Source organism: Thermobia domestica, chromosome 8, assembly GCF_964235325.1.
Source record: "Thermobia domestica chromosome 8, izTheDome1.hap1.1, whole genome shotgun sequence".
In the NCBI taxonomy this organism is placed as follows: domain Eukaryota; kingdom Metazoa; phylum Arthropoda; class Insecta; order Zygentoma; family Lepismatidae; genus Thermobia; species Thermobia domestica.
Genome location: NC_137461.1, coordinates 249,290,208 through 249,303,261, shown reverse-complemented (window position 1 = coordinate 249,303,261; position 13,054 = coordinate 249,290,208). Strand labels below are relative to the sequence as shown.

At 34.1% G+C, this 13,054-nt stretch overlaps 2 protein-coding genes across 4 annotated transcripts in view; one reads left to right on the top strand and one right to left on the bottom strand.

The window, feature by feature from the left end:
• Positions 1-7,806, top strand: part of LOC145693525 (protein takeout-like) — a 43,952-nt gene extending 36,146 nt beyond the window's left edge. For all 3 annotated transcript variants that reach the window (XM_081769592.1, XM_081769594.1, XM_081769595.1), the window contains one exon: positions 5,739-7,806. In XM_081769592.1, coding sequence (XP_081625718.1) covers positions 5,739-5,890 — 152 coding nt within the window. In that variant the 3' untranslated portion in view covers positions 5,891-7,806. The remainder of the gene's footprint in view (positions 1-5,738) is intronic.
• The window catches only part of LOC145693526 (protein takeout-like), a 212,333-nt gene that overhangs the window by 169,032 nt on the left and 30,247 nt on the right, over positions 1-13,054 (bottom strand). The window lies entirely within an intron of this gene.

Here is a 13,054-nt window from a genome sequence, read left to right as displayed (position 1 = left end):
AACAAATTTTTAGATACATAATATTTAACACTTTTTGTTTCAGTTTGTGCTTGCTTTTTTATAAATAGGTCGTCTTTTACGGTATCTGTTTGGTATATTAGGCAGAAGGGTAAAACAGCAAAAGGAAAGTAAATTCAAACGATTTCTTAATGGCTATTCTTTCTTCTTACAGCATATTTGTTTCTCTGTTCTCTGAGAGTGTTGTTTTGACATGTATAAGTGTTAAGTTTGCACCTCTATATGTAGGACATGTCCAAGGAAAATAAATTTACATAATATTCTTACAACAATACAAACATAATTTGCATAACGTGCAAAATTCCGTCTGCGTAATACGATTTACCGGGTGTTACGTGAATATATTTTAGAGAATAAAAACGCTTTCATGTTGGTTGAATTTGAATGTTACATGTGCACATTGAGTATAGGGAACGGTTTATTTAGACAAATATATTCATTTGCAAACAATCCGCTAATTCTTAAAGTAATATTTGCTGGTTACGTAGAGGGTTATCTACTATTAGCGCTTCGACCATTTAGCCCGTCACGTTTGAGGAAAGCTTGATACAACCTTCCATTTGTTTTCGCATGCCAGTGTTTGTATTTCTTGGGAGATTTTTAATTTGCTTTCTTCTTATGTATGTTCATTTTTTAAATATTATAATTAGAATCACGCAAACTTGTTATGTTAGTCCGTCCGCCTGTTATTCAATATGATAATTCAGGAAGAAAAGTGATTTAAAGAAAGAAAAAAAAAGTATTTCTGGTAACATCTAGAGCAACTATCTTGCATGAATTCGTTAATGGAGTCACCAGATGTAAAAGTGGATATGAAAAAGTAGCGGGACGCGTTACGGCACGCCGTCCGGACGCGTCCCCTTGCCTATCTTTGTCCATTGTATTTTTTTTTTTTTTTTAAGGGAGTTAGGGATATTTTACCTAAATATGAAGCTAGTAAGTATTACGCGTCTGATAAATATTGGGCAGACAGGAAGTTTGAGTATTAATTTCATTGTTCATAAGTGATATCAGATGCATAGAGTGTTGTTTGAGGTAAAATTTGTGGCGTGTGCATGAATTTTTCGACAACAACAAAGATAAGTTGAACCTAATCAAATTTTTGTAAAATCAGTCGTGTACTTATTTCAAAGCCGTTGTGCATTGAATATGTAATTATGAAATCAATTCTATAAATTTCAATACTTTACATTAGAGTTTCTCAATCTTCTTACCAACGACCACCATAAGTAATTTCAATTTGTTATAGGACTTATGATTACTGCTGCTTATTGCTTATAACCTTATTTGTGCAGCCTTAATTTTGAGTGGTATTGTATTGTTGTATTGGTATGTCCCTTGTATTTCAATATGAAGTTTTTCATAACTTTAATTTCCCTTTTACTCTAATTAAAATAAAAAATGTGTATCGAACTAAGAAATTACAAATAATCTTTACGTTTTTCCGCCTTTATTTTTTAATTAATTTTTTAAAAATCTTTTTAATTTGGGTTCGCGAAACCCATGAATTCTTCTTGCGAACCCTGCTCTACATTGTAGTTTTTCCAGTAGCGGACCGAATTTTTGCAACGTTTCTGGCAATATTTGTAACATTTCCTTTCTTACTTTCAATAATCACTTCAACAATTCTATCTAATAATTAAACAAACCTAGAAATGGACTGACTACTGAATTTTACCGATCTTATATTCTGGAAACCCTGTAAAGTGATATAGAAAACAACTCATATCCCACTTTTTAATAACGCCTTTGCCCATTAACGCCAGGTAAATAATACAACAATAGCTCCACAAGAAAATCCAGTAATTCATAGTAACTATCAGAAAGTCTAAAAGGTAATAAATCTTCTGCACAAGAGAAAGCGTTAGTGTCCCACACCTCAGGATATGTGTCACGACAGGTGAGGTCTAATTTTCTTTGGGCAGCAGACAGTTAAAACTAGTACTGTAGTTGTGCAAAACGTGTTGGAATTCTTGTACTCAGACGTAAGGTATTCCACCATGAAGATGAGTGAACTGTCCACAAAACTGCGCTACATTTTACAAATTTTATTTTCATAAAAGCAAAAATTCTGCGCAAGCCCGTGAAGAAATTTGTTGTGTTTATGAGTAAGATACGTGACTAAAAGCAACAAATGGTTCAGTCGATTTCCTTCTGGAAATTTTGGTGTCCAAGATGCTCCGCTCAGAGGTCAACCAATCACACCAAAAGCTGATGACAATATAGAAAAAGTCGAACAAGACCGGCGTGTAAGTGCTCATGACATCTCCAATAACCTAAATACCAATCAACAAATAGTTTTAAAACATTTGGAGAAAGCTGACTAGAAAAAAAAAAAGCTCGACATTTGAGTGTCACATGATCTGACTCAAAAGCATTTGCTGGATGGAATTTCTATCTGCAAATTTTAACTGAAATGTAATGACCTCGAGCCATTACTGAATCGGTTGATAACAGGTGATAGCAAAAATGTGCGGGAAAAAAATGTGGTCAAAGCGGGGAGAAGCTTTACAGTTTGTGGTAAAGACCACGCTGAGGTACAGAAAAGTTATACTGAGCGTTTTTTGTGGGATTGGAAGTGCATTGTACATCACGAACTGCAGCCACCAGTAGAACGATAGACTCGGACCTGTATTCCCGATAATTAGCGAGAGTAAGTCAAAAGAAACGGCAGGAACCGGAAACACAAAGTGTGTTTCATATCACGCTTACAACGGCAGATCACATAAATGTTCAACGACCTGTCAAAAATTGATAGAACTTGGCTGGAATAACTGAGTGAATAAATTACTCAATTAAGAACAGAAAAAATTAGAAAATTATTCAAACAGTGTCTACAACATGCCATTAAACAAACTATTAACCGTCTTCAGGCTTTTCTCTAATAAGGAAATTTATATTGTTATAGTTATCGGCTATTGAAATTTCTGCACTTTATGAAAGGTCTTGAAAACAACAACCACTTTCTAAAAAAATTCATATCATTGGTTGTTTGTGAGTCATTTTAACAAATAAGACTTGAAGGGGTGTAGAAAAGGGATGTGTAATAAGGAGCCATAACACTTTTGTTCTATCAACCTCCAAAGTTTCTAAGAGCCTTGCAAACGTTATACTTTTCTTTTCTTATTTCTTTTTGTTTTCTTTAACTTGTGTTCCTTTCTGCAGTGGTGCCCACCCTCCCTCATGTCCATGACGCACCCCCCCCCTCAATTGTTTATCCGTAGGTGTTCTTCCATGAAAAAAAAAAGAACTTTTCAATTAATTTTTACACAAACTCAAACATATTTATATAGATTTTTAACCCCCCCAAATATTTCAATGACGCAGTTTGCGTCATAGCCCCCCCCTTGTGGGCACCCCTGCTTTCTTTTTGCTTTCTTTCTCTCGTTTGTCTTTCTTTTTGTTAGTGTATTAGACTAAATTGCATAAACTTTAGATTATATAAAACTTATCAACTTGATTCTTCCTTCAATATTAATATGAAAATGAATATTATCAGTCTCCAAGAAACTTTTTAAACATATATGAATTTCCAATCGAAGGTCTTTTTAATAAGATCAATGTTAATATGGAAAACTTACAGTGACCATTCCTGTGAAGCAGGCGGAATAGCCTATTACTTTCCTTTTGCTCTTTTCTAAGTCTAAAACCTTCATTTTCTAGGTAAATAAGTCAATTCGTTACTTTTTTGGATGCAAGGGCTCTGCATGGAAGAGAGGCAATGGCTTTCAACATTAAATTGTTGCCCGGTGAAAGGGGAGAGGAATATTTAATTTTGAATAAACTCGAGCAAACACAAATAAAGTGACTTTAGCGAGGAAATTGTGCATTTTGTTTGTTCTAATCAGTGTATTATATAATATTGCGAAACGATTAATTGAGTATTTACTAAATGATAAATTGCCGTGTTACTCATGTTTATTTTGTTGCTAGAAAATAATTTAGAATGTTTGAGAGTTGAATGATATTAAAAGAATTTCATGTTAATAGTGGACATCATAAATAGCCTCAAAACGATTTCCAACTAACTACTGTGTTAAAGACATTCGATTATGCAAGAGCTGGTACTCAAATGCATTAGCAATATCATTATGACGTAGTTAAACAATAAAAATGTAAAAACGAACAAAAAAGAGAATGTTTTGATTAGTATTAATGGTTTTGTTTACCAAAGTAGGAACTGGAACTTGAAAAAAGCAGCGACTCAATCAACAACAGCAGTTATACTCAACTCTTGAATTTGATTGTAAAATATAATTAGACCATTTATTGCAAACCATTTATTGAAAGCAACTAAGTATTAGAACTTCCAGTGGAATTCAGAGTGACCTAAGAAGCACGGTAGCAGCGGAAATGTTTAACGGAACAAAGCATGGAATTTTCAGTTCTGTCTCTGTTACAATATTACTTGACAAAATTACAAAGTATCAACTTTGAACACTGTAACGGTATGTGAGAAAGAATGGCAGAAAGGGAAAAAAGATTCTTACAGATGTTAGTGGAAATCGATAAAAGGCACCATTGGCTGAGCATGTATAAAATGATCTGAAATCTTCAAATTAACGTCCCACGAATATATCATTTAGGTTAAAGAAGACGAATGATTTTGACAGAATTCGTAAAATGATAATGGGGGAGGAAATGGGAGAACATCGAAAAAACCGACGGACATGATTACGTCCATGTTGCTCTTTCATAGTAATAGAAGGTTTGCCAATGCCCAAGGGTATATTGCCATTCATGACCTGTTCCCCGATCAGAAACAACACAACGCGCCATTGAATACTAGTGTACAACTGGTAAAACTGTAATGTTTTTATTGGAGTACATTTTTTAAAATTACAACTTAGAATTATTAGCAGGCATTTTACAAATCACTTTCAAATTATTCGTATTATTATTTTAATATTTCTTACTCTCTACTTTGCAACATGTAAAAATAAATAGATTCTTTTTGTTAACATTACAGTGTCGATCTTATATCTAGGTATTTTCTCTTTTAATATCTTTTTATTTTATGTCCCTCGATTTCCTTAAATTCTCATCTCTATTTTTGTTTCTTAGCGCTACCCTTTTTCTTAAGTTTTTCGTCTTCATCCTTGATTAATTTCATTTCTTTTCGTACATAATTCGTTTTCATTTGTTAGCACTTGATTTCCTGAAATTTTCAACTTTAATTTATATTTATTTGTTAGCACTACTCCTTGATTAGTTTTATTCAATTTCCAATAATTCGTTTTCATTTGTTAGTAGTACGCTCTTGATTTCCTGAAATTTTCATCTTTGATTTATTTTTAGTAATGCTACAGTCTCAATCGTATACTTTGGTATTTTCTCTTTTAATATATTTCTATTTGTTGCCCTTCCCTGATTGATTTTATTTCGTTTTCTTTAATTTATTTTTATTTATTAGTACTACACTCTTGATTTCCTTAAATTTTCATCTTTAATTATTATTATTTTTTTATTTGTTAGCACCACATCCTTGATTAATTTTCTATTTTTCTTCTTTAATCCGTTTGGTAGCACTACACCATTACTCTTAACTCGTTCTCTTATTTTCTATTTTCTTCTTTAATAATTCATACTTAATAGCACTATCTCTTCAATGTTTTTATTTTCTTTTTTTAAATACATTTTTATCGTTAACACAAAAGTTAGGCAATATTTAATTCACCAACCTTATTGTAATGAGAATAAAATTTTTGTTTCGTTTTCAGGTGACGCCATGAATAATTTCCTAAATGACAACTGGGAAGAAGCCTTTAAAACATACAAGCATCTTCCAGAAGAAGCATTTGGTGTGCTGTTCAGGGATCTTTCCAACCGAGTATTCAAACTGTTTCCGTACAGAGAACTCTTTTTGGACTGAGTAACCTACGACACATAAACCAAGGATGTAAGATAAAAACGCTTCGCTTTACAGATCTCAGGAACTGTAGTTCTACAGAAGAAAAGCTAACAATTTATAAACACAATATCGTTATTGAGACGAAAAGATCACTAGAGTGTAATGTGCCTGTGTAAATGTGTTCGCGTATATCTGTCGTTTACTATAAGTGCTATAGTGAATACATGTTTAATACTGACATTTTGTTAGTGATTTACAGACAAACATAGCTTATTGAATGTATGGAATGGAAGAGAAATTTTATGCTCCAAGCAAAAACGCCCACAGAATTCTTTCCAAACTGTGGAAGGTAGAGGGACCAACACATAAGAGAAATCGCTCATACACACACTTTGACGCACATACAGTATTACTCTATGTAAAAGAACAATTATTTACGCACGTTGCATAATTCTTTAAAATCTATAGTGTGTGTGTATATGTATTAACATAAATACTGAAGTGTGTCAGTACGTAAATATTAGCCTACATGTTGTGATATGTGGCTTAAAAAACTGAACACCTTTCGAAAATCCAAAGTAAAGCAACTGCCCCCCTGCCCTGTCCTGTAGGCGACCATGGCTCCAAGACTGAAATTTAAAAGGGGAAATTTGTATCTCTATGGACTTTTAGACTCATCCAAGATTATTTTCTATTCAGATGTGAGAGCTACGGGAACTATCCGTGAAGCAATTCTATACGACATAATTATACTACATGTAAGAAATTACGAACACATACAGTGTCCTAATTCTTGTATAAGTGTTATCTTAGTTTCCTCTTTAGGTTTTACTTCGTTTATAGTAAAACTTTGTAAATGATGTTTTTATTTTTATCCCAAATATTTTTACTTCTCCACCATGTGTATTCTTTCACTTTTCCTTTTTGCTTTTTAATAGTCTTGAAAGAGGCTCGAGGCTCTGTAGTTTACTCCGTAGAAACGCTACTAACTATAGCCGAGAGCTTTGACAATTATTGTAAACCTGTTCAATTTTCATTTCAATAACACGAAATGAATTTTTAAATTAAATTATCGAACATTTCTATAACTAAAAGCAAGGATACTGGTGTGTTCAACTTTCAAAATAGGATGGAAATCTGTTTCATTTTTTACTAGCTTAGCATGTTCACATATTTTTATAGTTAAGAATGGGTGCGGTCCCCTAACTTTCAGAGTACCAGCAATTAAGTTTCAAATTCACTGACATAGAATCACGCAATCTACCTGAGTTGAAACCTTTTCATGTATTGAAAAAGAAAATGCCAATGATGAAATTATGGAATCATGAAAATTGTACTTTCATGTTGAAAAGCTTTGCATTGCTTACTTCTCTTTCAAAGGAGATACGCATGGTGACGTTGACAAGAGTTTGTGAGAAAGACTTACGAGACATAAAGAATAAATACTATTAAATCGTGTAATTCTGCAAAATGGTATAAATAATGTTCAAAAAAATTTTGAAAAATTTTTGAATGTTGAAAATTTTGAAAAATTTTGGAAAATTTTTATGCTTACATTTTCCCTTTAATGTAGAGGAACGCTCTACCTGAGTGAGCGAAATGATTTTGTAAGTAATATTATCAAAGAATTCTGTTGAAATGTTTGTAATAAAATTATATATGTTTACGTAACAAATATTTTCAAATATTTGCATCTTCAGTTTTACTTGTTAAATGTTCAAACAATTTTCCATTGAAATGTGTCCATAGATTTCTAAGTAACACTCTTCTTCATAGTTTTGCAGCTGAATGTTTTGTGTATTATGTATGCTTGCATCTGTGTTTGTATTTGTAAGTAATTTGTGTACGTGTATGTATGTGCTACACCAAATTCGAAAATGATTTTAAAATGTATTCATTTACTTTGTTACCAAACTTCAAATAAAATATAATTACAACTTTTCTCTGGTTGCATTCTCGTAAAACAATACAAATCAAAAATCTGTGTTCCCGCACTTCAACACATTCTCTACCACAATACAAATTAACACTTTTTGCTATTTATATTCTCGAACAACTCAAATGAAAACTTTCCTCTGTTTTTATTCTTCTACAGCAACTCAAATCAATTCTTTCCTCTGTTTTTATTCTTATACAACGATACAAATCAAACCTCTTATCCGCTTTACTTCTTGTATAGCAACACAAATCAAAACTTTTCTCTGTTCTTATTCACCTATAGCAAAACAAATATATATATATATATATATATATTATATATATATATATATATATATATATATATATATATATATATATATATATATATATATTTGTTTTTATTCTCGTGCAGCAATACAAAGGGGGCACTATGGCTCAGCGGTAAAGGGCTTACCTCTGGAGCATTGAGTCCTTTGTTCGATCTCTGCCCAAGTAAGTTTGTGGTGGACAACTCATATCCGTGAATTTCTCCAGGGTTATCCCATTTCCCTCCACAATCTCATTTCACCTATTCTTCCGTCATCATTGACATGCCTTAGGTCTAATCATCGTCTTCCTTAGACTAAAAGCGACATTAAACTGAAAGACTTTATATTTCGTACAGCAACACAAATCAAAACTTTCGTTTTTATTCTTCTACAACAACTCAATGAGAAATTCTGCCTGTTCCTATTCTCGAACAGCAATTTAAAACAAAACTTTGTTTTGCGTTTATTCTCGTACAGTAACACAAATCAACACTTTCCTCTATTTTTATTCTCCTAACCGTCGAACATCAGGTAAATCAAATAGGTTGTCCTTGAAACGAGAAAAATATAATTATCCGTATTTCCTCACCGCACTTTCAGAAATGGCCCATGAACACTGCAAACTGTTTTCGATGCATCTGCTGCATTCAATCCTCGGTTAAAGTCAAAGAGAAACTAGAGTTTTAAGAAAATGTTCAAACTTTTGCTACTTGACATTCCACATTTTTCAACTGTAAAATCTCTGGTGCACGGTCAAAAGGGCTTAAGTCAAAAGATTGTTTTTCCAAATGAGCCAAAACAAAGTTCAGAATATCCCGACATAAGCCCTTAAAACAGACAAAAAGTTATTAAATATATATCTTAAAACACATTGTCATTGCACACTCACTAATAAACGGAAGATAATGTTTTTCCTGGTCGATAATGCATCACAAATTGCAAATGACCAATAATTGACTTAAATCCTTGTATATATATATATATATATATATATATATATATATATATATATATATATATATATATATATATATATATATATATATATATATATATGTGAACAAAAACACCAGAGGTGCAAAAAGTACAGCCAAGTTCCTTGGCCACTGCATCTGAAACGAACACTGGAACTTGGCGGGAGGTGTCTAACATATTCGAATACATTAAGATGTCTGTTCCTAGTTTCACGGCCGGGGCATTTCAGTCCTAATGCTAGTGGTGACTAACAAATCCACCACGCTTACAAACACCATCCCTAACTCTCGTTGACATCATTTACCTTGACACTTCGTGGAGGAATATAAGTTTTCCTTGTCTGGATTTCGAACCACCAATCTTACTGTGTATACTGTATATGTGCCTTAGCGTCTTAGCAAAGTTGATATTCCTAAGGTTGGTGGTGGTCCCAAACCCATCACGCCCACCACCACTATCCCTAAGGTTCCTTAAAATCATTTTCCTTAACACCTCGCGCCAAGTTCCAGTGTTCTTTTCAGATGCAGTTTCCAAGGAATTTGGCTCATCCATCCTCATCTCAACACTTTTTGAGGCTGACGAACTTGGCTGTACTTTTTGCGCCTCTGGATGCGTTTTTGTTCATATTTCACTTCTTTTTGTAGTTCACCATGTCAGTGTCGTATATTAGTATTCTCAATTGTGGCATATTGCTGGATTTAAATTTAAAATTGTACATTTTTAAAGGAGTCATAATGTGTCACATGCAACATGCACAAGGGCTCTCCCACCGGGAATCGAACCAAAGACTCTGTAAAAGAAAGGCGCACATGCTAGCTACTAGAACAGCGGGAGGATTTATTCTATTTAATATCTGTCAAAGAGTTATGTCCAAACGAATTTCATTTACCCGAACTAAATAATCACGATCCCTAATATCTCATTTTCCATTACCTAAATACGAAGAGAATCAACAGGGCCCAAAACCCTGATGCTGAATCCTCGCTGCTACATCACTAGACATAGCTGGTGTTTTAATATACTTAGTTGTTCTCTACCTTTCCGCATTGCGAAATTACGGAGTTCATTACAAGACGCGCATGTTGCGCAGTTTCATACTGTCTCGGGTTTTCTTTCCAATGATATACACCTTTCAAATAACTTTTAATCTTAATTATATTTGCTACCAACATATCCTAACTGTATATAAAACTACATGAACTGACAAAAATTAGTGGGGTGCTTCCGGTTGACGTGGAAAGTTGAAACGATGAAGGGGGATGAAGAATTAGATGTCAGACATCCTGCAACGACATTGTGTAACATCTAAGAGGAAAGAGGACAGTACGTACGTAGCATATGGATTACGTATGTTAAGTATTGATTTCAGTAGTAAACGTAAGGGTCCCGTATATTTGTACACTATACCACTGACCGGATAACGGATTTTTCTCAGTGACCTAAGCTCGTTTTTCTATTAACGTAGAACGACAGGGACACGAACACAGAAACATCGAGGAGAGTTAAGATTCCAAAGGATTCTCCACCGAGAATCGAACCCAGGACCCCATACACCAAAGGTGCACGTGGTAGCCAATAGACCAGCGAGGAGGGCACCAACTCGACCACTCGGACGATTGACAACACTATCACTATACACATGATGTGTTCAATAACGGAATCGTTTCCGATTTCTGATTTAAGGACAGTTTATTTTATTTATTATTGCCAATGAAAAATTTTCCATAGCAAATTCCTCAAATTTCATTCTCAAGCCGTTATAGGTACTTTCATGGAGAGTTTCGCAACTTTATCTCATTAAGAAGTACCTAATGGCTATGAACAGTTCTTCGACCATAAAAATTCCCCTAGTACATTCCTTACATTTGGAACCTTTAACTTACACAATTCATTAAGTAAGGTAGGTACCATTATGCAGAGTTTCAATTCTCTATCTCATTTGGAAGCACCTAATCAATGGTGAGTGAGTAAATGAACCGATCTCTGAGAAAGAATAATTTTTCGTTCATAGAAAATTCCACAGCACATTCCTTAAATTTCCCATGAAAAATTTCCCATAGCACATTCCTCACATTACCGTCCGTTTTCACACTCAAGTCATTATAAGGTACCTTTATGCACAGCTTCAAGTCATTATCTTATTGGGAACTAGCAAATAAATGTGATGAGTGAGTAAATGAACCGTTTTCTGCTTTGCTAAGGAAGTTTTTCGCCCATGAAAAATTTCCCATAGCACATTCCTCACATTTCGGAATTCGTTCATATTGAAGCCATTATAAGATACATTTATGAGGAGTTTCACGTCTCAGTCTCATTGGGAAGTACCTAATCAATTTGATGAGTGAGTGAGTGAAACGATTTCTTGTTAGGCTAAGGACAATTTTTGCCTATAAAAATTTCCAATAGCACATTTATCATATTTCGGACTTTTTCTTTACTCACGTCATTATAGTGTGCTTCTATTCAAAGTTTCACGTCTCTATCTCATTGGGAAGTACCTAATCAATTTCATGAGTGAGAGAATGGACCGATTTGTGTTTGACTAAGGACAACTTTTCGCCCATAAAAAAAACTCCCATAGCACTTCCTCACATTTCGGACTTTTTCCATATTCAAGTCATTATAATGTACCTTTATGCAGAGTTTTACGTCTCTATCCCATTGGGAAGTACCTAATCAACTTGATGAGTGAGTGAACGAAACGATTTCTTGCTCAGCTGAGGAAACTTTTCTGCTCATAAAAACTTTCCCATACCACAATCCTTAAATTTCGGACATTTCCCATACCCATGCAATTATAAAGTACCTTTCAGCAGAGTTTCGCGTCTCTGTCTCATTGGGAAGTACGTAATCAATTCGATGAGTGAGTGGGTGAAACCATTTTTTTCCTGGCTAAGGACAGGTTTTTGCCCATAAAAACTTTCCCATAGCACATTTCTCAAATTTCGGACCTTTTCCATACTCAAGTCATTATAAAGTACCTTTATACAAAGTTTCAAGTTTCTATCTCATTGAGAAGTACCAAATCAATTTGATGAGTGAATGAGTGAAACGATTTCTTGCTTGGCTAAGGACAGTTTTTTTCGTATAAATACTTTCCCATAGCACATTCCTCAAATATTGGACATTTTCCATACTCAAGTCATCATCAAGTACCTTTGTGCAGTGTTTCACGTCTCTTTCCCATTGGGAAGTACCTAATCAATTTGATGAGTGAGTGAGTGAAACCATTTTTTTCCTGGCTAAGGACAGTTTTTTGCCCATAAAAAATTTCCCAATGCATATTCCTGAGATTTCAGACCTTTTCCGTACTCACGTCATTATAGGGTACCTTTATGCAAAGTTTCACGTTTCTATCTCATTGGGAAGTACCTAATCAATTTGATGAGTGAGTGAGTGAAACGATTTCTTGCTTAGTTAAGGACACTTTTTTCCCCTATAAAAACTTTCCCATAGAACATTCCTCAAATTTAGGACTTTTTCCATACTCAAGTTGTTATAGGGTATCTTTATGCAAAGTTTCACGTCTCTATCTCACTGGGAAGTACCTAATCAATTTGATGAGTGAGTCAGTGAGCCTGAAAACTGCATATTTTAGGGGTTCAGTACTCAAATATTGTTGAAGGTAGGAATGTGAGATTTGGGATATGAGTATATCTCTCGGATATCTCCTTAAATTCTAAATTTCATGTTTCTACCCTTAATAGAATCGTTTTTACGAAGCCTCGAAATCGGCGATTTCACCCCAAACTCTTGTTCGTATATAATATGCTTACGGCAGTGCAGGCCAGTTTTCATTTTCTTCGCGGAACTTGGCTGCCATGCACTGCCGTGCATGTTGATTACCTAATTTAAAAAAAACTTCAACACGGCCGTGAGCACAACTTTCGATAATTTAATCGCTGAGTCACAATTGCATAGAGAACACTTCTTGAAACTTGAGGAAACACATCAGATGACGAAATCGTAAAGTAGGTATTCT